At 52.2% G+C, this 25,965-nt stretch overlaps 2 protein-coding genes across 3 annotated transcripts in view; both read left to right on the top strand.

The window, feature by feature from the left end:
- The window catches only part of Pmepa1 (prostate transmembrane protein, androgen induced 1), a 53,089-nt gene extending 38,780 nt beyond the window's left edge, over positions 1-14,309 (top strand). Inside the window, exons 1-4 of one of the 2 annotated variants that reach the window (XM_036185351.1) lie at positions 3,024-3,042; positions 4,220-4,374; positions 10,299-10,349; positions 10,596-14,309. In XM_036185351.1, coding sequence (XP_036041244.1) covers positions 3,030-3,042; positions 4,220-4,374; positions 10,299-10,349; positions 10,596-11,117 — 741 coding nt within the window. In that variant the 5' untranslated portion in view covers positions 3,024-3,029 and the 3' untranslated portion in view covers positions 11,118-14,309. Of the gene's footprint in view, positions 1-3,023; positions 3,043-4,219; positions 4,375-10,298; positions 10,350-10,595 lie in introns of those variants that run through there. The other variant, XM_036185352.1, reaches the window with a different exon arrangement.
- A 6,692-nt stretch (positions 14,310-21,001) lies between these two features.
- Zbp1 (Z-DNA binding protein 1) lies at positions 21,002-25,256 on the top strand. Its single transcript, XM_036183071.1, has 4 exons — positions 21,002-21,035; positions 22,765-23,001; positions 23,949-24,137; positions 25,210-25,256. The coding sequence occupies exons 1-4, from the start codon at positions 21,002-21,004 to the stop codon at positions 25,254-25,256; spliced, it is 507 nt and encodes a 168-aa protein (XP_036038964.1).
- Positions 25,257-25,965: the final 709 nt, after the last annotated feature.

Here is a 25,965-nt window from a genome sequence, read left to right as displayed (position 1 = left end):
TCTGGTCTAATTTTACTTGAATTCAAGGGCATGGGGGAGCCAGTTCATATTCAAATACAACAGGCCGTCGGGGAGGGATGTTGATGGTGTGGCCGGAACCCCAGCGACTAGGGCTCCTCAGAATGACAATGAGGCCGCCCGCTGGGTCTCCACCAGGCGGGCCTAACGAGATTAGATTTTCATAAATTTCAGACGGTGCCGATTCCTAATTCCTCCGTGTGCGGCCAGGAGGCCAGACAGGGCCGGGTGCTGGCTGCTTGTTAACTAGGAAGGAGGCTGCTACCCTCCCCTGAGGTAGACCCAGGGCCAGGCTTTCGGAGAGCATCTGGTCTAGGAAAACCTACTAAGGCTAGCGGGAGCCAGGTGGATCTGCCCGGCTCTCCAGCCCCCACTGCAATCCACTCTTAACTGGAAGCACATCTACCCTGATGCCAGGTGCTTGGACCCATTTGCTCCCCACCCCCAGTTTGCATTGGGAAGGAGCTATGGGCTAGGATTTAAACCCAGTTCTTTTTCCGTGTAGTATATATAGCTCTGCCATCTAGAGTAGGCACCAAAGATGTTGACAGAAAGGATGCCACCTTTACCTTAACCAGCCGGAACTCAAGTGCCACTTCCCTGGGACAAAGGCAAACTCTGGCCCATACTTCAATTAAAGATGAGCGCCACTACACCCAGTTTGTTTTGTTTTGAGACAGGTTCTCATATAGCTGTAGCCAAGACTAGCCTTGTCAGCACCAGGGACCAGCTGTGGAGGTCTCCTTTCTTGCCACACAGAATGGCTCCCTTCTCACTCCTGCCTAAAAGTTTGATAACTGTGCTAGGATGTCATTGGCTTCCTTTTATTATTTATTGACAAGATCTCACCCTCCAGGCTGGCCTGGAGTTCATTGTGTAGATCAGGCTGCTCTTGACCTGGCATCAATCCTCCTGCCTCACCCTTCCAAGTACTGGGGCAACAGACATGAGCTACTATGCCTGGCTCTACTCTGTGTTCTCAGCTCTGCTGCGGGCAATGTGGCCTGGACCTTGTGGCACGGTTTTGCTTTGTCTGTCCAGCCTTGCCAGGGATGGGTCCAGCTGAACCTGGCCTCCATGAATGGCTGAGGAGGCTGTCTGTACACCAGGTTTGTCTATCTGTAGCCTGCCTTGGAAGTACCAGGACTCTTCCTAACCCAACAGCTTCAGTGGCTGTTGGGCACCCTGTGGAGTCGTGAGAGCCTCGATCCTCGCTGCAGGCATTTCCTGTCCTGCTCAATGGCCAGCCACATTCAACATAGGCCATTGCTAGACATCTCCATGGATTTGGTTTCATGTTTTGGATCCATGTTTCCTCCTCCTGGCTTATGAATTTTCTGGGTCTGTGTCTTGCTTAAAGTGGGTAATCCTGGAACCAAGTGATGACATTTGTGTGTACAGAGTCCTCCCCTCTCTTTGGGGAGCAAATTCTGCTCCTGGACACAGGAACCCAGACTTGTCAACTCCAACTGGCCCTGCAGGGGCCTCTTCCATTGTCCCCACATCCTGTCAGCTCCTGCCAGCCCTGCTGCCTCAACTGTCTCCCTAGTCTTCCCAGGTCCCCAGACCACCCCAAGAAGAGTGTGGCCGCTTATCCAGTCCCTAAGGCTGCCAGAGGCCAGGAACAAAGACTGTCTACACCTCCCTGTTCCCTTTAGGCCTGATGTGGGCAGAAGCCCTGGAAACAGCCAGAGGGGGTGTCTCAGGACAGGGTGAAGAGTACACAGAGTCGAGGGGGTGGGGTTGAGGGCCCTTTGGGGGAGTGTGGGTGTTATTGCACAAAGCGGGCCCTGTATCCCTTGAATGCTGCACTTTATCCTGGGTTCCAACAGCCAGACCAGAGTACCCAGCACATTCAAGCCAAGCTGCCCAGCCCCAGCCCCAGCCCCAGCCCCACCTCTGCTGGGGAGACAGGAGTGTGGCTGCATTGACCTGGTGTCCCTCACCATGGCTCTACTCAGGCTCTGTACCCTACTAAAAGGGGTCCCTGTTTGAGGCATGGGTGAATCCCAATAGAACCCTTTAGTTGACCCTCCCCACCGTACCCTGCCTGGCTCCTTCAGGGTGAAGTGAGACTGATCCTCGTTCAGGAACTCCAGCTGCAACCCAGACTTGGGTCGGAGCCCCAGCTGTGAGTGCTTGGAATTTGTGAGCCTCTCCTTCATGGTTCTGTGTTTCAGCTTGAGGACTGCCCTGCGATGGGGCCTGAGAAAGCACTTACATCCGGGGAAGGCCAGTCTCAGCTTCACAGGTCTTCACTAGCAGGGTGGGTCCCGCCTAGATGATTTTCACTGCCCATGCAGTGACCAGTGGTGTGACGGACCCGTGGGTCTGGTGAGCAGCAGAGGGAGTGTCGGCAACAGAAAGGGAAGCCGGTATTCTGGAGACTGGCTGGGGCCGAGGGGCTAACCTGGGACGGTGGGAGGCCCTGTGGGCATCTACCCATTCACAGTACAGTGCCCACCTTGAGTGTGCTGTTGCCCTGCTCAAGACAATGAGGAAACCAGGAATCCTGCCAGGGTTTGAGGTTTGAGCCGATGGTGTCTTTCAGCCCCGCCTCCTCAGTTCCTGTCCCTGGTTAGCACAGAGCTGACCTACTCTTGCAATGTTGCCTTGGGGTCCCCTCCCTCTTTTGCATTAGGGAGTGCTCCCCCTAGGTCTTCCCTCCAAGACTCATCACAGTGCCTCCACCTCCAGCAGGGCCTTTGGGGTTGACCTTTGTCTGCCCAATCCAGTGCCCTGCAAGGCTCCTGGAGTCCTGCCTGTTGCTGGGGGCTCTGCTGGCACCAGATGCAGCCAGCTGCTGAGCCTCAGCCCACTGGACTCAGCAGAACCACCTGCCTAAGCAGCGTCAAAATAGCTTCTTCCCTTCCCAGCACTGGAAGGCTTTTCCTCTTTCTAGGGAAGAAGTAAGCCAAAACCAAAAACAGGAAGAAAAAAGAATAAGGATCCCAATATGTGCGGTACCTGGGATGTGTCTGAGGCCTCTTCACTAGGAGGAACCTCTAAACATGACCCTGTGTGGTGAGTGTGCTTACGGGTCATCTTTGTGGTTGTGTGGTGTGTGGGCTATCTGTGTGGCTGTGTGACTGTGGTTATCTGTGGTTGTGTGGTGTGCGTGCTTACAGGTTATCTGTGTGGTTGTGTTTTGGTGTGCTTATGGGTTATCTGTGTGGTGTGTGGGCTTAGGGGTTATCTATGTAGCTGTGTGTTGTGTGTGTGAGTTGTCTTGTGTTTCCTGGGATGTCTGAGGTGTGAAGCAGGGTTGGCCCATTGCTTACTGAGGTATTTTCTGGAGTGTCAGAATATTGAGGTGTGGCTTGGAGGGTGCATATGGGAGTGTTGAAGTGTGGGGTAGTGGACTATTTTGAGGGGTGTGGAAGGGTTGGGGTATTTAAGATGTCACTCCATCATGAAGTGTTGGGGTGTACAGGATGAACATACTTTAGGCCGTTGTTTTGGGGAGTGTAAGGGAGTTGGAAAATTGAGATGAAGAAGAACATGGGGGCATAGGACTGTTATTTTGGGGTGTTTAGGAGGGTTTGGGTGTATGTCAGAATGTTGACATAGAAACCCTGGGCTGTTGTTTGGGGAATGAAGAAGTGTTAGAGTGTTGGAATATTGGGCTGTTCAAGGGTGTGGGAGGGTTGGGAAGTTGGTGGGACTTGGGGTGTGTAGGAGTATTGGGATGCTATTTTGAGATACACAGGCGGATAGATTGGAATGTTGGTGGCAGGGAGGGTGGGGTGTGTAAGAGCTTTGGGCTGTTGTTTGTGGGTAGGAAGGTTGAAATGTTGCTTGCTGGGGTATGTGACTGTTAGTATATTGGAGACCCTTGCACTGGGCTGGTCTTGTGTACATACATGCCCATGTATTGCCTCTGCTTCTGTTCACACCCTACTCCAGCATTCCCTCAGCCCCCACGAGCCCCCTCTTCCCCACATTGTTCTCCAGGCCCCATAAGTAAAAGGACTCCAGCCACAAGGGATCTAAAACACAAGTTCCCTTCTGAGAGCCAGGCCGTGCCTAGCATATCTGAGGACTGAGACTGTGTCTCCATGCATGACCATGGTTGGAACCAGGCCATGTTCTGGACAGGCTCTCTGAGCTGCCTTCTCCCCTTGCCTGAGTTCTGAGCCTTATGTAGATGGGAGCCTTGGAAGGCTGGCCCTAAAGTCCCACCTATCTCTCTGCCCCACAGCGGAGTTGGAGTTCGTGCAGATAGTGGTCATCGTGGTAGTGATGATGGTGATGGTGGTGATGATCACATGCTTGCTGAGCCACTACAAGCTATCAGCCCGCTCCTTCATCAGCCGGCACAGCCAGGCCAGGAGGAGAGACGACGGACTATCTTCAGTAAGTGACTGTTGGGGCTGCCGCCTGGGTTTCCAGACGCATGGAACACTGACTGAACAAGCACGTTACCCTACTTGAGTGCCTCAGGAACCGGGATATGGGCCCAGAAACCCGGGCTTCCTGCAGTCAGCAGAACAGGAACTGCCTCGTGGGTATGCTCGGCCTGCTCTGAGGTACCGGAGGCCCAGGGGTGACTGAAAGTTTGGGCTGAAGGAATGTACACCTTCAGGGCAGAAGTGACAATGTGCCTGAGCCTGAGTACCCAGCACTACCCTGGGGACAGCTACAGCAGCAGAGAGGCTTCTGCTCTCTTCCCAGAGGGAGTGGGAGGTGTCAGGTATGATTTTTGTGGGCTTCAGAGCCTCTCCGAGGAGCCCCACTGTGCAAGGCAGGGCTGGGATTCATCTTAACCTCCGTTGTTATAGACTGAGTAGGAACAGGGTTGGGGGGAGCAGGGAGACAGGAGACCCTTAAGGGGAGTCAACTAGGGTATGTGGTGGCAGGTCAGGCCTCCCAAGGCCATTGAGAAGCTAGAGACAGCAGCTGGTGCCTGACTGGGTGCCCACCGGGACAGGGGTGCGGGAAAGATGCCCCCAGTCCCGTGGCCGTGACCTAGATAGAAGGAGGTGACAGTCCTATCCTCTCGCCACCAGCACTTGGGCCATGTAGTCTAAGTGCCTTGGGAGGCCATGGAAGCAATTGGACACCCAAGAGCCTCTCCCTGGGCCTGAACCTCATCTGGCTTCTCAGGTATGATGAGCCGGCAGAAGCACCTCCTGGGTAATTCAGGCTTGACATAGTAAGCTAGCCATCTCTGACTGGAAGGCTGCCTCATCCACATGATCTCTCACCCGCTAGCTCTCTGCTGTGCCCAAGCTCCCCTGGCACAGGAGACAGCCAGGACCATCCCAGGACTGTGGGTGGCAGAAAACCATACAGAGGCAGGGGCTCTGGCGTAGGGGCAGAGTGACACTGTGTATGTAACTAGTCACAGGTCCTTTATTTCCTACCAGGGTCAGTCACCTAGGGTAACCTTAATGCACCCAGAGGGGCCGCTCGGCCTCTATGCAAGTGAGCAAGTATATGCGCGCACGCACACACACACACACACACACACACACACACACACACACTCACGAAGGGCTTGAGCAAAACTGGTCTTGGTACATCTGGGGATCCTAAAACTGCCCTCTGTAGTACTGAGGAGCAGTCATACTGCGCCTGAGAGGACCCTGGCTGACATAAGCTTGTGTTTTGATGCATAAGCACTGTGAGCATCAGGGACTTCCTGGGACTCAACAGCGCCCCTATTGAACTCCAGAATCACTTGCCCTCTTGACTGTGACATGGAGCCCCTTTGGGAACCTCTGTCTTGCCCTCAGGTGTTCACCGTCACTGACCGTCTCTTTGTGGCTCACAGTGCAGGACAGAAAGTTGCTCTCTGGGCAGGCAGGCAGTGGCAGGAGGGAGCTAGCACGTGTGCAGCTCCAGGGGGGCAGAACGGCTCCAGGATGGCTCAGCAGGTGCTTGGAGGATGGCATGAGATGGGCCATGCTGGGCAGAGTGCCCCAGTTTTGGGGGATGGCCCAGGCTGGCAGAGGCACCTAGAGGCTAAGGGCTAAGCCAAGACAGAACTGCCCGTTGCCTGAGACAGCAGGGCTGTCCCTGGCAGCTTTGGCCATCTCCGCTTGCGTCAGGCCCAGTTTCAGGGAGTCACGAGTTCATCGGGGCAAGAACTGTGACAGAGACACAGGCACTCCTGACTGGAGCCCAAGACACATCCTGAGGGCAAAGCCGGCACCTGCTGTGTAGGAATCCTGCCTGCCATGCCCTGGCTCACCTGGCTCATTTGTTATCTCTGTTACCTAGCAACGGGGCACTGCCGTCTGCCTGGCAAGTGTTCTTCCCACAGCACCAGCCATGAGCCACGTCCGGGGCTCACTTCCTTAGAGGAGAAACTAGAGCTCAGAGAGGTGGAGCACTTGCCTAAGGCCAACCAGCTCTCGTGTCAGGGTTATGTGAAGACCCCACAGCCCACTGTGGGGTGCAGTTAGCCAAGAGTGTGGAATGAGAAAACAGAGAGGCTCTGGGTGCAGACGGTGGAGAGGGAGGAGCTTGTTCAGCATGGACACCTGAACTCAGCCGCTAAGATAGACAAGGCTATGGCCCTCTTCCCCACCTGGCTGGATAAACAGGGGCCCAGGGGAGGTGACAATTCCCCTGGGACTCCCTCTCTTTCCTGCATCTAAGATGTCTGCCTTGTGACCTCCCAGAGAGACCTAGATACAAGTGTCTGCCTGGGCTCAGTGTGTCACGCTAGGCTCACCTGCCCATCCAGCCCTTGGCCCTTGGATCTCTGGCAATGGCTATTTTTCAAGGAGACCTTGGAGTTGGAGGTTCCCTCCTACTGGTGTGAGTAGGCTACAGTTTCATCTCAGTACACCTGCCTCATGTGCAGGTCACCTCTCCCTAGACCCAGAACAGCAGGTGAGAAACTGCCTGGCTGAAGGCCTCAGCTTCCATCTCCCTTGCTATATCACGCTGGCTAAGTCTCTCTCTGGGGTGCTTTTCCCATGTGATAAACAGGAAGAAGTTATGAACATGAGGGTCGGGGGGGGGGGCACACATGCCCACTCCCAAGCATGCACCCGTTGGTCCCTGCCTTGACTTCCTGTCCACTCCTCATAGCCTGTGCCTGCTCCCATTGGACTTGGCTGGATGCACCACTTCGCCAGTGGCTCCCCTGGGGCGTATGGTTTGTCACCAAGATCATTTCAGACCAGGAGCTCAGCTAGGGCCTGGGATGAAGCCACGCTTTACCTTCTCATCAACCCTTGGCCTAGGCCTCCTGCTTCCCGTGGAGCCCAGCCTGCCAAGAGTTCATGTTCTGGGGCCGAAGGGAGGACTATAGTAAAAGCAGATACGGGGTCAGCCAGAGTGGGAGCTAAGGCCTCCATCTATACCCAGCTTCAAAGAGATTCGGGCCTTTTCTAGCCTGTGTCAAGGTCCCGGCTTTCCATCTGCCAGAGGTTTGCTTTGCAGAATTTGATGGTGACCATTTGCCCCTAGGGAAGAGACTATTGTCACTGTGGAGCTGAGGGGACAGTCAGATCCCTGCCTGGAAGCAGCCTGAAGGGACTTTCCAGGCAGGTAGTAGCTCTCCATCTGGAGTTGGAGTCAGGTGGGCATCATCAAACCTCAACAAACTGGCCTGGCCCAAAGGCTGTATGCCTGGATTTCTGAATAAAGTTTTATTGGCACACAACCATGCCTGTTAGTATCTGTGAACTATTAGTGTTTAACAAAGCAGAAACTGGTTTTTTTATATATAATGTTTTTGGTTTTTCTTTGAGAGTTCACGCGTACAGAAATGTTATTCTGACCCTTTGTGGAAATGGCTGGCAGATTCCTGCTTTGGGAAGTCCGGGGAGAGGCTATGGAAGCCGTGGTGAACTTGGGCAACCCAACTGAGAAGTGATCACAGAACAGGGGCCGCACCCCAGCCGGTGTCAGGAGCCCCAGAGCCACAATAGGCTAAGGAACACAAAGTTTAGAAGAAAGGAGGGAAGGGCTGTCCTCCACCTCCCCACAGCAGCTGCCTGAAGCCCCAGGGTTGGGGACACTAAGTGATGGTTAAGTGGCGGCTGAGGGCTATACCTTAAGCATGTGCTGTGAACCACGGGGGGGGGGGGGGTATGGTAGCCCCTCCCGGTAAAACTGCAGCTTTTCAGGAAGAGTGAGGCGTGTAGACCGGTCATTGTGTAGGAGGGAAGGGCTAGTGTTCTGGTTTGCTTTTCGGGTGCTGTGATCAAACATTGTGACCAAAGGCAGCTTAGATGAAGAAGGGGTTACTTCAGCTTACACTTCCAGGTCACAGTTCATCACTGAGGGAAGTCAGGACAGGAACTCAGGCAGGGACCTGGAGCAGAAACCATGGGGGAGCGTTGCTTGCTGTCTCACTCTCCAGCGAATGCTCAGCTAGCTCAGGCCAGCTTGCCCAAGGATGCGTCACCCACGATGAGCTGGGCCCTCCTCATCAGTCATCAATCAAGACAGTATCTCACCAGCTGGCAATAGGCCAATCTGATTTTTCAGTTGAGATTCCTTCTTCTGGGTGACTCTAGGTCACGTCAAACTGACAATAAAAATTAGCCGGGACAGCTGGGATCGGAGGTAGGGAGGTGTACGTCGTATGTGCTATATATAGGCAAGGAAACACTTGTGAGGGCTGCAAGGTTTGCTGGCAGGATTTGCCCGGCTGCTCATCCTGAAGGCTGAAGGAAATGCAAAAGAATCTAAGCAGTTTTGGGGGAGGGCGTGGGTAGGAAGGACTGGGCCCAGTGGGCAGGGGCAGAGGCAAGCAGAGGCAGGACCCTGGTGTGGCGGGGGGGGGGGGGGGGGGGGGCAGCATATGAGGCCTGTGGGAATCTCCTTGCAAGCCCTGCTGGCTCCCCTGTGGAAGAGCGCCCATATCCCAAAGTGCATGCCTGATTTAATATGACCAGCTCAGGCCTTCACTATCCAGCAGGCAGAGGTGCTCAGACAAGTGGACTGGGTGGCTGTGTGGGGGAGGGAGAGTGGAGGGAGACTCCAGTGGGTGGGGTGAGGACAGCAGGAGGAGCTGGCAGGAGACACCTGTGGGTCTGGCTTGTACAACTTAAAAGCAGCTGGGCCATTGTATGGGAGAGACAGTCTCCACCTGCAGGTGCAGTCTCAGAACCGCCTAGTGGCCACTGGGTGAACTGCGAGCCTTCTTCTCCAAACTCACGGAAGTAGCAGCCCAGACCAGTTTGACTGAGAGAAGGATGTGTTCATCTGGATTGTGGTGATGGGATGTCCGTATTTGACCAGATTGTAGGCCTTGAATGTTCGAGTGTATTACTTCTATAGATACATCTCAGTGAAGCCGAAATTAAGGCATCCTTTCCCCAGGCTGGGAGTTATACCTAGAGTCACTCTGGGCAGCTCAGTTCCCTCTTGGGATGCCACAGCAGAGGACATGAGCTTCGTGAGTGACAGTCATCGCACAAATGACTCCATGTCTGTTTATTAATAAAGATCTTTGAGACTCTAGAGCAATGATTCTCAACCTTCCTAATGCTGCAACCCTATAATACAGTTCCTCATGCTGTGGTGACCCCCAACCATAAAATTATTTTATTGCTACTTCATAACTATAATTTTGATACTGTTATGAATTGTAATATTAATCTCTAATGTGCAGGATATCTGATATGTGGCCCCCAAGAGGGTTACCACCCACAGGTTGAGAACCACTGTTCCGTAGAGACTTGGGCACTGAACATCAACAGGAAACTGGCCCCACAGTAGTTAATCCAAAGGCCCTGTGGTACATGCTTAGCATGCTGAGACATGTCATACCTGGTTTCTGTCAGTCTGGGGGTGGGGGAAGTGGTAGCACCTGTCACTTTCTCATGTATCCTGGGGGTCAAGTGGTTGTGACGTTCAGCATGAAATTCGCTAGTATCTCCAGCCAAATGTAAGTATCCACATGTCTGGATGCTGAACCTGCCAGGTCAAAGTTAAACATTTTGGGTGAGATCACACAGGGAGCAAGCAGTTCTGGAAGAGAAGGCCGGTGGGAAGGCCATGATGGGCTTCCTTATAAGCCAGTTACAGATTCGCTCCGATGCCCAGGGGAGCTGCCTGTAGGCTTTGAGAGAGGGTGTCTCACAGATGACATGTGTGCTTTGGGAAGCCTGACAGGACAGTAGTGGAAGCTGCAGGAGAAGCCAAGAAGGCCGATGTGATCTTGTCCATGACCACACAGATGTGGGGAGGGTGGAGGATGAGAAGTGGATGGGCCCAAGACTTCAGAATGAAAAGTTTGTGTCTAGGATGGGTGGAACCTTGTGTCAACAGCCCTGTCCACTGTTAACCCTGTATCCCTTTCCACTCTACAGGAAGGATGCCTCTGGCCCTCAGAGAGTACGGTGTCAGCCGGAATGCCAGAGGTAAGAACAGGCCCCCACCTTCCCTCTTGTAGTAAGTACCCTTGCTCTCAGAGCCTGGGCCCTTGTCCAGGGTCACATACACTCCAACTCCAGGGGCGCCGCCTGCAGCATCTGCAGCTGGCCCTGTTTCTAGGAGTTCCCAGGGGTCCACCTGGGGCAGCCCCTCTGAGCCCACAGCTCAGTCTCTGGATCTGGGGACCCAGCCTGAGTCTGCCTCCCTCCCTGACCCTACTCCGACTCCTCCAGCCACAGGTCTATGCCCCGCCTCGACCCACTGACCGCCTGGCTGTGCCCCCCTTCGTCCAGCGGAGCCGTTTCCAGCCCACCTACCCCTACCTGCAGCAGGAGATTGCCCTGCCACCTACCATCTCACTGTCTGATGGGGAGGAGCCCCCACCCTACCAGGGTCCCTGCACCCTCCAGCTGCGGGACCCTGAGCAACAGCTGGAGCTGAACCGAGAGTCTGTGCGTGCACCCCCCAACCGGACCATCTTCGACAGCGACCTTATGGACGGCACCGTGCTGGGCGGCCCCTGTCCTCCCAGCAGTAACTCGGGCATCAGCGCTACCTGCTACAGCAGTGGTGGGCGCATGGAGGGGCCGCCCCCCACCTACAGCGAGGTCATCGGTCACTACCCAGGGTCCTCCTTCCAGCACCAGCAGAGTAACGGGCCACCCTCCCTGCTAGAGGGGACCCGGCTCCATCACCCTCACATTGCCCCCCTGGAGAACAAGGAGAAGGAGAAGCAGAAAGGTCACCCCCTCTAAGAGTCGGGGCCAGGGCACCTGTAGGCGAAAAACACTCCGCACTTAAGAGAGAAGAGAGTGGAAGGCAGGGGCACACAGGCCCTGTGGCGCGTGCCAGCTCTCCTCTGTGTATAAATATTTACATGTTCTGTGTGGTCTGAATGCAGAAGCTCAGAAAGCTTGCAAAAAAAGAAAAAAAAAAATACCACGTTTCTTTGTTGAGCCGTGTCTTGAAGGCAAAAGAGAAAATCCTCCACTAGTCTTTTCTCATTGTTCTTAGTTGAGCTCCATGTGTGAATGCTTAATTTCTTTTGTTTATGATGGTTTCACTTAACTTTAAAGACATATTTGCACAAAACCTTTGTTTAAGATCTGCAATATTATATATATAAATATATATAAAATAAGAGACACTGTATGTGGGAGAGCAGGAGTATTTTTGTACTAGAAGAGGCCTATTAAAAAAAAAGTTGTTTTCTGAACTAGAAGAGAAAAAAAATGGCAATTTTTTGAGTGCCAACTCCAAAAGTGTGTATTACCTTGTAAAGAAAAAAAATCCTACAAAGCAGGGGTTTAGAGCTATTTATATAAATGTTGAGATTTTGCACTATTTTTTAATATAATATATCAGTGCTTGTTTGATGGAAACTTCTAGAGAGTGTGTTGAGACTTTGAAGGAGAAATGTTGAGCTCAGCCTGAACAGAACAGTGGGGATGTTCCTCCGGGTCTCAGAGGGCCCCCCCAGAGTAAGAATGGCGGGCTCCCCAGGGCCATGCACCTGCAAGCCAATGGATGCTTCTGTCCAGATAGGCTGTGAGCAGTTACACATTCCCTGCCGAAGGGGACCCATGTTGTCCCTCTGGGTTATAGCTGAGTCAGGACTGCCCCCACAGAGGCAGCTGATTCCAGATGCCTTTCCCATTATGAAAATAAACTGTTACCGAAGGAATCTTAGTTTTTTCTTCCTCTTTAAAACACAAAAACTGAAGGTTCAGTGGAAGGGGCAAGGTGTGCTCCAAAAGCCAAAGCTATTGCCTGCATTTGGTGCCAGGGGGACCCAGCAGCTCGCTTCCCGCAGAAGGGGCTTGGACACCAGCGTTCCAAGGTTGGGGTATATGCAGTTGACATGTAGGAAAGGTCCAGGGTGTTAGCTGCTTGACCTCAGACAATCTATTTCCACTCTATATTGATTTTCACTTCAAGAAGCCAATTAGTAGTCAACCCAAGATGTAAAGGGACAGTCGCCCAACTGTCCCCTCCCAGGAAGCCCAAAAGGGTTAGAAAAGATTACCACCAACACCAGCCCGTACCTCAGGCTCTAGAACAACTTGTTCTTCTCTTCGCTGGTACCGTTCCCTTCCACCCAGAAGTGGTTGTTTCTGATGGGAGCGCTTGTCTGTTTTCGTCACTTGGAGGAACTTAGGATCTCATGTCCAAAGTTTAATTAGTACATGGGGTGTGATGGGAACCCTAGGAGGACTGCTCTTCTGTCCTATGTGAGTGCAAGAGAAAAAGTGTGTGTGTGTGTGTGTGTGTGTGTGTGTGTGTGTGTGTGTGTGTGCGCGCGCGCGCAGCAGAGGCAGGAGCATCCCTCCTCAGGAGGATCTGCAGGAGTTCATTCCTTCCCATCCTACACTCTTCCCCTGAAGAGGTATAAACAAGAGATGAGAGGCAATAATTTATATACCGCACTTTTTATTACTTGAAAATCTTTTGGAGTTCAGGCTATCACACCTGTTTATACACATTTTAAAAATATAGGGTACCCCCACCATGCCTTGCTGAATGCTGAGCCCAGAGCTCTGCAGACCTGCTTGGCAAAAAAAAAAAAAAAAAAACCTGTTAGTGTTGAGACCAGCTTTTCCAAGAGGGGTTGACCTAAAATTGGCTCCTCTCTCAAAGAGGATTCTTTGAAATGTCACATAGAGATATCAGATTCCATTGTCACCAAGTTCCCATATTGCCCTGTGTGCATAATGTCTGATGCCTTACTGAGGAAGCATCTCCCTCTGGGCTCGGGGTGGGGCGCTCCTGTAAAGTGTCTCGTTCACAGGGCCATCAAGGGCTACTGCTGGAGCCCAGCTGTCCTCATCCCCTTCCCTTCTACACCACAGATGTGCCCTGCTTGGTGAGGCCCCTACCGTCCCTGCAGCCTTCCTGTGGAATACTGCGTGCGGTTTTGTCCGCGTGGGACATCTAGACAAGTGAACCTCATTTGCGTATGTGGCTTTAGCTAAAAGCTAGGCTGAAATGTGCCCACTGTCCTCTAGAGCAAAACTGACTGGACTGCTTCTTTGTATAGGTTGTTGCGGAAGCTTGCAGGGCCCATCTGGCTTAGGGGCAGGCCCACCCCCTTTGATAACATCCCCGAACTGAAAAGTGGGGTCCCTTGGATGTGAGTTGGAGGAGCTTGAAGAGGGAGGAGCTTGTCAAAGTTAGGACATATGCAAACTCATGCAAAAGCAGCAAGCATGCAGGCTGCTGGCTGCGGGACCCTAGGCGCTGGGTGCTCTATAGATGCTAGTCTTCCCATGGGAAGTTAGGCAGGTCCCAGGAAGTGGCTGGTCAGAGAGGGACCGACCTGGTTGGTTTGGGAGAAGGAGGTCTGCTGCTCCATGAGGTTCTGAGAAAGTGACAGCCCTTGACTCCCTCTGCCCCACATTCCTGTTTCAAGTGCTTACTCCAGAGAAGTCATTTCCCCTGCAAAGCCCAGGGCTGTGGGACAGCATTGCAGAGCTTGGATCTGCATGGCTTTGCCTGCTGCCTTTTCAGAAGTCTGTTGTTTTAGCAAAAATTTAAGACAGGACTCCATACCCAACCTGTAACAGGAGTCAGGGCTGGGAAACCAAACCCCTTCTCTGGTCTTGGTCATTCCTGTGACCGTGACAGACTTCCATGTACCTCCTCTGGACTTCAGAGCTGAAAATGTCACCGCACCGCAGAATCTAGTGGCTACAGCACCCGTGTCACCTGACACGCTCCCCCAGCACACTGCCCTGCTGCACTGCTGCTTGGCTTTGGGATGCCCTCCTTTGCATCCATACCCCACCTTCTGGTCAACACCTGTGATTTCTACTCCATGCCTCGAGCTCACCACTGTGGGAGACTGTACCCAGGCCTGGGAAGCTGTTCTTTGTGTATCTATAATCTCTGGTGCCAATGATGGCGTTCTGAAAAGCCGCAATATGAAATAAATTTTACAGTTCTTTGGAGAGTGAATTTTCTCCCTTTCTGGAGGGCAGGGGTTGCTGTGTAGCTCTGCCCACCCACTCCCATTCTCTGCAAAATCCAGGACCCATGGAGTGAAGACAGGCTACAGTAGCTGCTGGGGACCCTTACACAGTTTGTTCAACCTCTATTTCAGATGAGGTGGTGCTGTGGGAGGGGGGCATGTCAGAGGAAGCCCTTGTTCCCAGAAGTGGCCCCAATAAAAGGGGGCTGGTGGGCTTAGAAGAGTTGCCCCGAATATTAGCAATGTTTCTTCCTTCTTGGGAAACAATCACTCATTACCTGAGAAGAGTTCAAGGAAGTTCTGTGAATTCTGAGACACAGGCTGTGTGCAAGAGGTGCAGTATCACCCCCGACCTTGGAGGGGATTGCAAGCTGTTTGCAGGTGAGGCCCAACCTCAGGCTGAGCGCAGTGTGGTTGGTGGGGTAAGCTGTACCCAGGAGTGCTAGGCACCAAGCCTTCCTGGCCCTCAGTGCCCAAACGTGGAGCAGAGAAGGGTCCCAGCAGCACATGGGTACCCCACCTCTGAGTGCTAGGCTGAACACAAGGCTGATGGATGCTGGCGGTGGGGCACACAGACCCCCTAAAGGAGCTCCAAGATGGTTTTATCACCACACACACACACACACACACACACACACACACACACACACACACACACACTACACAAATGTTAAGGCCCAGGGTTTTTAAAACCATCGGTCAATACGGAGCTGGAAGCCCCAGGGGTGACTACAGTTTGGCTTCAGCTCAGGGTTACCTAAGCTTTTGTGAACATTTCAGTTCTTTGGGAACTGCCATGGCCACCTGCTGGACCTGGGGCACTGGGCCACCCACCTTCCGGCACTCAAGCATTCTGCAGAACCTAGGAAGGAGCCTAAAGAGTTTGCTTCCCCGCCACTCACACCACCCCACATCCCCCACACACATCAGCACCACCCTCATCAGCATCTCTGTAACCAGGGGGCCCTTGAGCCTCTGGATCATTCTCATTGAGAGCCACAAACACTAAGGCAGGGCCAGGACCTAGCCAAGGGCAGTCGGTACTGGCTGTGTGCCTACTACGTGCCTAAGTTAGTAACTTAGGATGGAGTGCCCACAGCACCCACAAGTTAGAGTCTGGTAGTGGGAAACAGAGGGAGGAGTTTGGGCCTCAAACTATGGAGAGGAGGGAAAAAAAATACCATAGTAAATGTTTAATTAACTGTCTGGAAACCCGAGCATCGTGTCAAATTCATTAATTGTTCCATTTAGCTGTCATGAAAATTTCATGATACTTCACTAAAGTTGAAGAGAATCTATAGTGAAATATTCTCACCCAGTAAGCATTCCCAAGCATGATACTTGGCAAAGAGACTGTGGCCAGCTTTGACGAAGTGAATTTCTTGTGGGCATATAATATGGAAAATAACTTTTTTGTTTGTTTGTTTAAGTCTATCTAGGGTCTGGGGGCAGGGCTCAACAGTCAAGTGCCTGTCATACAAGCACAAGGACCTGAGTTCAATCCCCAGAACCCACATAAAAGCCAGGTGTGGCAACTCATGTCGGCAGCTCCAGTACTCCGGCGCTGGGGCTGGCAGAGTCTGGAGATCCTGGAGCTTGCTGGCCAGCCAGCCTGGCCAAATCAGTGAGCTCTGAAGTCAGTGACAGACAATGTCTCAAAAATAAGGTGGAGAATTCTAGAGGAGGACACCTGGCACTCAGTGCACACACTCACCCACAGTGAGGTCCAGCTGTGTATGCCTGTAATCCTAGGGCTCTGGAGGCTGTGACAGAAGATTTGAGGCAAAGCTGAGGCCCGACCGGAGAAGAGAGAGACCTGGTCTCAAAACAAAATGAAAAATAAAAATAAATAAAGCATGATGTTGCAACCATAAAATTCAAAGTCAGATGTGAATTGAGCCCAGGGCAGTTGTCTGGGTGGAAAGGGGATTCTAAAACACGTTGATCAGTGGGGAGGGAGGGGATAAAGCCTCCCCCAGATACTGCGGCTGGCCCATGGCCGCCTTCCCTGTCCTCTGGCCTACGCTCTTCAGATGGGCTATCCCTACAGTCAAGATAGGCCACCTTTCCCAATTCCCAGCTCACGAGGAAGAGGCCTGGGAAATTGTTTCTCCAAGAGCCTGGGTGGGGCCCTGGCCTTCCAACCCCAGGGCGTCACACATCACTGACACAAACCGGATGTCTAAACTGATAAGTGACCAGCTTATGGTCTAGACTGGTCAACAAGCAGACACATATGGCTTTGTCAACACAGAGAGACAGCTGGGAACAGGGACAAGAAGGCCTGCACAGCATCCTTAGCTCTCAGAAGGGACCTCTGATGCAACCAGTCCCAGGTTAAGAACTGTGGGATCCCACTGCCAAAGGGAAAACAGACCCATACATTGGAGGGTTTGTTCAAGGCCCACAGCCAAGAAGTGGAGATGCCCAAGCCTGCCCAATGCCAGTGGATAGAGGGAGACACTGAAGCCCACTGGTTGCTCTTATAGGACCCACACTCCCAGGGACTTAAAGAGGGGGCTTGTCACCCCAACACACCTGCCATAGAAGATCTTTTTTCTTTGCTTTAGGCAAGGTCCAGAGACACATGGAGATCCCCTTGCAGTCTCTGACCAAAGCTAGTTCATAGCCTTCCTTCTTTCCAAGAGTCTGGTTATGGGGAGGGAAGGAGATGGGTTTTGCCAACACAATATGTGGTAAAAATATATCTCTTTTAAAGGAGAGATCACAAAACCTGAAGACTTGAGATCAGTAACATGTAATTATCCCCTGCTTTGGGAGGAGATTTCTAATAGTTTCTAGAAAAACATGAGCCATTTGGAAGGAGTGTGCTCTCCAGGATAAAAAGAGGCCAGCTTAGCATGTCATCTTCCACCTCTGAGCCCTTCCTAGCCTGGAGGAGGAAGCACCTCCCTTCCCTCCCTCCCTCCCTCCTTCCCTCCCTCCCTCCCTCCTTCCTTCCTTTCTCCCTCCCTCCTTCCCTCCCTCCCTCCCTCCCTCCCTCCTTCCTTCCTTTCTCCCTCCCTCCTTCCCTCCCTCCCTCACTCCTTCCTTCCTTTCTTTCTCCCTCCCTCCTTCCCTCCCTCCCTTCCTCCCTCCCTCCCTCCCCCCTCCCTCCCTCCCTCCTCACTCTTGGCCTTGAACCCCATCAGGGACTCTGAGAGTGCAGAGAGAGCTGTGAATACAGCTTCATCAGACTCAGTGTAGCATCTGCTAGAGAGAGAGGCTGGGAACTGCCTGGTGTGGCAGAGGATGGCCTTGATGCAGACACAAAGGGACATGGCCTTGCCCTGACTTTGAGGAAGAGCCTTGAATTGGCAAGGACACCTAGGCCTCTGCCAATATCTGTTGTGATAGACATTGTTGTGATCTGAGGCAACATGACCTCAATTTTCTCTGGACACACGGTGATCCAGAATACAAACCACCTTTCCCAGCATTCTGTAGACGTCAGGACCATATGACTAAGTGCTGTCTGTTAGGATATAAGTGGAAAGTATGTGGAGCCTGAAAGATGTGTTCTTTAAAGAGGGATGTCTGCTGTATTTGTTTAGTTCTGCTACTGTGGTAAACATTCTGACAAAAACAAAACAAACAGAACATCTAGAGAGGAAAAGGTTTATTTGGGCTTACACTTCACAGCCCTTCCCAGAGAGAAGGGCTGGTAGATCCTGAGGCAGAGACCACAGAGGGTGCTGCTTTTTGACTTATGCTCAACCAGCTTTGTATACACAGCCCAGGACAACCAGCCTAGGTATGATGCCACCCACAGTGGTCTGGGTCCTCTCCCATCAATCATCAGTCATGATACCTCCTCACAGACATGTCCACAGCCAATCAGATCTGAGTAGACCCCCGCCTGACACTCCCTCAGGTAACTCTGTATTCAGCTGACAGCTGAAGCTGCCTAGGACACCCGTCCTTTACTCTTTCCTGTGGGACGGAGTGCACATGTGGTAGGTGCAACTCCAGCAGCCCTTCTAAAACCTAAGGCAAACCCAAGCACAGAAACTCCAAACAGCAGAGCCATAGTTTAAAAAGAAGAGCTGGTGACTGTACCAAGCCTGGGATGCCTGCCACCTGTTGCATACCCAAGAAAGAAAGGTGCATCTGCCTGGTCTGCTGCTGTGGGGGCTAGGGGAGTCCAAGTGTGGGAAGTTAACTTAAAATGTTTCTTAAACAAAGACAAAGAATACAAGATAATCCAAACCTTTAGAAGTAAGAATTCTGGCCAGGTGACAGCTGCACACACCTTTAATCCCAGCAATCAGGAGGCAGAGGCAGGTAGATCTCTGTGAGTTCAAAGCCAGCCTGTTCTGCAGAGTGAGTTCCAGGACAGCCAGGGATACAGAGAAACCCTGTCTTGGGGGCTGGGGGACTAAACAAAGAAGAAGAAGAAGAAGAAGAAGAAGAAGAAGAAGAAGAAGAAGAGGAGGAGGAGGAGGAGGAGGAGGAGGAGGAGGAGGAGGAGGAGGAGGAGGAGAAGGAGGAAGAAGAGGAAGAAGTGACTTCCAGTAGGCATTATGATGCAGTCTTGGCACTCCTGAGGTGACTGTAGGAAGATCGAGAATCCGAAGTCAGGCTGGCTAAAGAGAAAAAACAATAGTGAATGCTAAGGTGTTTGTGACGGAGCTCCAACGTCAGGTTTTGCCTTGGTGGAACGCCAGGAAGGCTGGAGCACCCATGGACCTAGGCAGGCTTCATTCTCTCCTGTTTCCTGCGAGAGAGCATTCGCCTTTGTCTGGAGCCTGCAATCCGACTGTGGAGAGGCACCAAAGATATTTTTTGCTCATGCAAATTTTGTGAGCGCACACACAGGGCGTGGGTTAGCATGCCTTTTCTTGCTTGTTATCTCTGTTTTTCCAGTTAAAGGAACCGAGGCTCAGATACCCACAGCAACCAAGGGGCAGGTTCCAGCTCATCCCTTTTCCTGGGCCTCCTACCCCACCTCACTACGGATCCTGCTGCTGTTTCCCAGAAACATCTCCGAGAAGCACATTAAGGCATGGTGTGACTTCATGATGAGGGCCTCAGAGACAGGAAGGGAGGGCCATCCACACACTGTCAGCATGTATGAGTCCTGGACAAAACAGGTAACCCTAAGTCCCTGCCGGGGCTGCTGCACACCAGGGGTGTCAACATGCAGAGGCCCTCACCAAGCAAGGGCAGGGCTGAGGGAACGAGGCCCAGTGGGGAGCTGACTCCCAGGGCTGGACAAAAAACAAACAAACAAACAAACAAACAGAAAAACCCACCTAGGCCAGCGTTTCTCAACATGCGGGTCACAACCCCTTAGGGTCAATCAACCCTTTCACAGGGTGGACTAAGATCAGCAGAAAACACAGATATTTACATTATAGTTCATAAGGGTAGCAAAATTACAGTTATGAAGTAGCAACGAAAATAACTTTATGGTTGGGGGTCACACAGCATGAGGAACTGTATACTAAAGGTCGCAGCATTAGGAAGGTTGAGAGCCACTGGCCTAGGCTCTGGTCCCTTTAGGACAGCTAACACAAGGAAATAAAGGATGCTGACGAAAGAGACCAGGAGGGCAGGCATGTCCTAAAACCCACTGCTCTAAGGCCAGGGCCACCCTGGCCAGGGACCTAGCAAGACCCCCGGGCAAGAGCCGGTTGATGAGTAGGCGCCACCTGGTGGTCAGTCTCCAAATAGCTCCTCTAGGGAGTCTGAGTGATGTCTCTCATGGGCTCATCTGAGAGCGTTTAAAAGATGACCTTATTTATTTTGGGCCGCAACAGGCAGTGCAGTTTGCTGTTTTCCTTGGCTGCTTCTTCAGGCTCTGGTTTTCCCCCTGGAAGTCATAAAAATCACTTGGAAATTTTAAAGTTTCCCCATGCACAGGCCCATGAAATTGGCTGTGGAACTGGCCTGGTCATGGCCCGTCCAGTGACTTTCAAATTCTGTATGGTGAGGCTGGCTGGGGACCTGCCACCTACTGTTTGCTTTGTGGACATTTTGCAGGCACGTCGATACCTCCGCTGGTCTCCAATTACTGCTCCTGCCCTGCCCTGTGCACCAGTGCTACAGGGGTGCCAAGGTCCTGCCCTCTGCACCTCCCACCTGCGGCTGGGACCCAGATTCAGGGATATTGTAGTTTGAGTTGTGGGCGCAAGGCCCTCTCTGTGGGCTCGATCCCTTTGCCTGTAATTGGAGCAGAGTGATGTCTGAACTGTTCAAGGAACAGTTCTGAGAATTTTTGAAAGTGACGGACTCTTTCTAGAAGGTATGTAGGTAGACTGTACTAGCTCTGCTCTGTGGGGACTCGCAGTAGATTTTCCTCGGTCGCCATCTTCATACTCACAGAGGCTCTCATGGGACTCTCTTCAAGGTCTTGCTCTCCGAGTGGGAGTCCAAGACTCCTAGCCCAGATGCCAACACTCCTCTCTTCCATGTCACATAATTCAGCTCCAACTTGCTTTCCATCTTGATTTCAACATTTCTTTTGAGAACCACACCCAAGTTTCATTTTCGCTTTCCCCAGAAAGCTGGGTGGATGGACCCAGATGGGTGCTTGTTTCCGGGGTAGAAACAGATGGTGTCTGCAGGTCCCAGAAGCCATTCTTTTCCTGTGGACTCAGCCTCAGGCCTGGCCACAGTGTAGGAACCTGCCACCCCCAGCCTCAAAGGTGCCCTGAGGTTGCTGTGAGCATGGCAGAAGCTGCTGCTGACCTGAGCACAGGAGGTAAGCTGGGCCTCTTCGCTCCCTGAGCAGCGTTGGTGCTGAGTGTGGTTTCTGTGGCTCCTTCTAGTTCTTTCTTTGGCCCAGACAGCAGCAGCACTCGGAGGAATCAGAGCTCAGGAAGAGGGCATCACAGGAAGCCAGCTTGCTTCAGGGACCCTGTGCCCCAGATCCCTCACATCATGCCTTGACCCCTGACCTGGTTCATAACAGCCCTCAGGTAAAAGTGGTAGCTCTCACCTCATAGATGAGGGCACTAAGGCCTATGACAGGCTTCAGGCTCTGAACTCTGAGAGGTGACTTCATTTTGATAAGAAGTTTGGCTCTGATTTTGTGTTCATGCTCTTCTCCCGGGTGCCTAGCTGTGCTGGGCGAGGCTGTGGGGCTGTGCAAGGCTGCAGGTGCTGGGCTGTGCTAGGCTGCAGGTGCTGGGCTGTGCTAGGCCAGGCTGTGCTAGGCCAGGCTGTGCACCTGTGGGCAGGATTTACTTTACTGCTTTTCTTCCTTGTTTTGAAACTTAAGGAAAAAAAAAAGATTTGTTAATTTATTACATATACAGTGTTCTGCCTGTATGTGTGCCTGCATGCCAGACAGTGCTCTTAACTTCCTGAGTCATCTCTCCAGCCCCCAAAAATCACTTCTTTCAATCCTCACACCATGCTAGAGGTTCAGGGCCAGGCAGAGAAGACCAGGAACTAACCCTCACCTGGCCCCTGTGGCTTCCTAATAGTACCCTTGCCAGCCAGTCACCTCCATCCAGCCCTTCAAGCTCACCCTTTGGAGAAAGCTCTGCCTATGTGCCCTCTGGGGGAAGGGAGGGCAGGAGAGCCCACTGCAGGGCACACACGCCAGCAGAGAAAAGGTTTTGCAAGACAAGGCAAAGCCAAGCCAGGAATGGAAGCTCAGTCCTATAATCCCAGGGGGTATTGCTGAGGCAGGAGGACTGTTGTGATATTCAGACCAGCCTGATATATGTGGTGAGACTTTGTCTCAAGAGGAAAAAAGAGACATAAAAGCAGGCACATGGATGTGCAGACAGACAGAAGGAGCCAAAAGGAGCATGAGGTAGAACTTAGGTGACCCCTGAGGTCAGGCACAGAGGAGTCTGGGTAGATAGCAGAGGTCCATCTGACCTCTAGGTACAGGGTGCTGGAGAGAACCCTTCTGGAGTTGGTGGTCACCTGGGAGATGAATCATGTCATCAGGAAGGTGAGGCAGGGGTAGGGAGAAAAAGAAATGGGAAATATCTAAGCTGGCTTTTCAGGGCTGTAATCCATCAGGCATGGGAAGGGAGCCCCATGTCCGTTGGGCTCCTGACCTGGGAATACCCATGCCATCCATGTGGGTGCTGAGCTGAAGAGAAAGGAACTCCCTAGACAGGCTGAGAGAGGCATCAGGCACCATGGAGGGGCTTCCGGGCCAGGCTTGCTCTCTCTCCTGCTCATCTGAAAGCTGAGGGTTCCTAGCTATCTAGAGTTCCACACCAGTACACAGGACAGCCTGCACACTCCTCTGCCATATGACCGTCCAACCATCCAGCTGTGGGGTCAGGGTCCACTCTAACTGACACGCTTGCCTCTGAGTGATGCCCTCAATTTCCTTCTGCTTGGCCTGGGTCATGGGTGCCTCCTCTGCTCTGGCCTCTTAGATCTTTCTTGTCTCTGGAGCTTGGATGCTAGCCTCCCATAGGGACATGGCTTGACTCAGCTCTTCTCTCTGTCCCCCACCCAAGAAAATCTGGAGCAAAAGATCCTACAGGTGCTGAGTGAAGCCGGGAGCCCTGTGAAGATTGCCCAGCTGGTAAAGAAGTGTCACATGCCCAAGAAAACACTCAACAGAGTCCTTTACCATCTGAAGGAGGAGGGCAAAGTATCCTTAGAAGCTCCTGCAACATGGTGCTTAGGCAGGGGTGCTCCTGGAGACGAGGTCCCTGCAGTCCTTGAGGACCCCACTGCCCAGCCTAGCCTCGGTAATCTGTCAGTTAGGGGCACAGCAGACTCCTTTCAAGAGCCATCTTGGCAATGGGCAAATCCAGGTTCAGGCTTGGCTTCCAATCTGAGCTCTGCCATCCTCTCTCAGTCTCTTGATTTCTTCTTGCCAATGGAGCTAATGTAGGGCCTAGGGCTTGTGCATGGTAGGTGTGTAACAGACACTAGCAATATAAAGACACAGTCGAGGCAATAGTCACAGTGACAGTGACTGCTGATGGTAAGGGTTCACTCAGAGCCTTCAGGTGACTTTGATAGCCGTTGAGCAGAGAGGGCCCACGGTCCAAGCACTGGCGCTGTACCCAAGGCCCCCTTGCCTTCACTCACCCCCATACCTGGAGACAGGAAAGGAAGAAGCCTCAAGACCCCACCCTTTGGCAGCCAGCAGTTGTGACCCAAGCACATGGAAAACGCAAGGACCCCAGCCTAATGTCCTATCCCCTAGCTCTCCTATGGAAATGTTCCCTGTGCTCTGTGGAGCAGAGCATCTCCTGTCTCCAATGAGTGAATCTCTTTTCCTCCAGCCCCAAGACCCTAACAAGATATAGGCACAGCTGCAAAGAGCCCTGGACTTCAGTTCAGTGCACACCATAGGCTTGGGTGCTTGGGATCATGTCCACCCCACTGAGGCTCCACAAGAGTCTCTGAGGGCAGACTCACTGTTAGAAGCCAAAGGCTCTAAATGGCAAGAAGTGGTTTATCTTCCAGATGCTGACACACCTGTGCCAGCCTGAGCCAGCCTCTAGGGTGAGAGCCTCATTCACACATCTGGTCTCCAGATGACCACTGTACTCAGTATGATCATGTGCCTCTGACAAAACAGGACCATGCCCCTGGGCTCCATAAGTGTCCCAGGCTACAGCTGGTGTAGTGGACAGATGCAAACACAGGACCCTCTTCCTACTAAGTTTCTGCCCTCCCCATGCAGATGAAAGAGTCTTCAGGTTCCTCGAGGACAATGGGCCTCAAAAGGCCTTGCATATCGCCAAGGCTCTGGGGATGAAGACGGCCAAAGAGGTGAACCCACACCTGTACAAGATGAGAGCCAGGCACCTTCTGAGCTATGATGGGCAGACATGGATGCTTTATGACCCAAGTCAGAAAAGTCAAGAACTAGGTATGAGAGGTCAAAGTCAGTTTGGGGAGGTTGGAGGTCAGGTTGGGAAATTTAAAGGTCATGTCAGGAAGGTCAAAGATCAGAATTGGGTCATCTAGGGTCAGGTTGAAAAAGTCAAGGATAAGGATTGGATGGTCCAAGGTCAGATTGTTTTGCTTTGTTTTGTGATTTATGTATTTTATTTTATGTGTTATGAGTGTTTGCCTGCATGTATGTATATGTACCACGGGCATGCGGTGCCTGCAGAGGCCAGAAGAGGGAACTGGGTCTCCTGGCTGGAATTGGAATGACAGATGGCTGTGAGCTGCCATGTAGATCCTGAGTGCTATGTCCTCTGGAAAAGCAGCCAGTGCTCTAACCACTTAGCAACCTCTCCAGCCTTAGGGTCAGATTTTACTGCTCCTCTTTTGGGAGGGGTTCCAGCAGGGAGGGGTGTGGCAGGCTTAAGGAGGGAGGGCCACCCAGCTGCTGGCCTTGGCCTCACTCATGGTGCCATAGGGTTTCTGGCTATTGGAGGGAATGTGATAATGAGGGTGTGGCGGCTAGATTTTAGACCCAGGGACACATCCAGATCGTTAATAAAGTCAGTGGGACCCAACGAAATATATGAAGCTTCTTCTAGTCACTGCTGAGGGAACAGGAGCCCGAGGCTCAGTGGAGAGGGATCTGTGGGGCTCTGAAGGATGCAGGTGCAGAAAGTCTGGAGGGAGGGACACACTGGACTTGCTCAGCTTGGACACAGGGGTCAGCCTGAATTTGGTAACAACTCTCTGTGAGCACTTTGTCCAGGTATGATGATGCCGAGCTCTTAGCCCAGCACTCAGGAGGCAGAGGGAAGAGAGTTACAAGTTCAAGGCTTGCTGGAACTACAAATACAAAAAAAGTCATACAAAACCCCAACTAAAAATAAGTTGTTTTAAAGGGAGTGTTGGGCTGGGCTTGCATGGTAGAAGCCTGGAGACCCCGGGGCTACCATCCATAGGCTTCATGGTTACAAGTCTGAGCCCTAGTGATCTCAGGGACCCCCATTCTGTTCTTTTTAAGTGTCTTCTCTTTTTCTCTTGAGAGATAGTCTTACTATGTAGCCCTGGCTATCCTGAAACTCACCATGTACACTAAGCTGGCCTCAGACTCACAGAGATCTTGTCTACCAAATTCTGGGATTAAAGGCATATACCACTACACCTGGCAAAATGTCTTTTAAAGCCAGATAAAGAAATGAACATTTGAAAAATGTATGTCTAAAATGCCCCAGCCCAAGTAGCTTGTCTTTACACAAACATGGGTAGAAAATATGGCTTAATTGTTTTTCTTTCTTTTATGAAACATTTTCATGTAGCTGAGATGCCCTTGAACTCCTGATCTTCCTGCTTCCACCTCCCGAGTACTGGGGTTACAGGTGTCTATCACCATGCTTGGCTACTTTCATTTATGGAGAAAGGGATTCACAGAGGCTCCACAGTCTTCCAACCTGAGCAGGCATGTGGAGCACACAGAGCAAGTGGCTGGGTTTGGCTGGTGTGGGCCGGCCTGCCCCCCCCCCCCCCCAGCTATCGGAAGAAGACAGTGTGGATGGCAGCCAGATTTTAAACATGGGGACATAGCTAACACTTTAATGATGTCAAGAGAGCCCAACAAAACCTATGAGGTCTCTTTGGCCATTACTGAAGTGAGCGTAGCCTGGGGTTCAGCACCGAGGCCTGTGGAAGGCTCTGGCCGCCGGGCAAGAGAGGGAGAGAATGGGAGTATCCATTGTCCTCCCAGTGAGCCTTTGTGGCTAGGACATGCAGGTAAAGCACCTGCTGCAGGGATTTCAGGAGAAGCTCCG

This window comes from Onychomys torridus, chromosome 4 (assembly GCF_903995425.1).
Source record: "Onychomys torridus chromosome 4, mOncTor1.1, whole genome shotgun sequence".
NCBI lineage: Eukaryota > Metazoa > Chordata > Mammalia > Rodentia > Cricetidae > Onychomys > Onychomys torridus.
Note: the sequence above shows the minus strand (reverse complement) of the source record. Positions and strands in the feature narration are given on the sequence as shown.

Excerpts from the sequence above, each read along its gene's own strand:
- Zbp1 (XM_036183071.1), top strand. The coding sequence starts at position 21,002 with ATGGCAGAAGCTGCTGCTGACCTGAGCACAGGAG. Across the intron at positions 23,002-23,948 it reads CACTGCCCAGCCTAGCCTCG|ATGAAAGAGTCTTCAGGTTC; the intron begins GTAATCTGTCAG and ends CTCCCCATGCAG. Across the intron at positions 24,138-25,209 it reads TCAGAAAAGTCAAGAACTAG|TCTTACTATGTAGCCCTGGC; the intron begins GTATGAGAGGTC and ends CTTGAGAGATAG.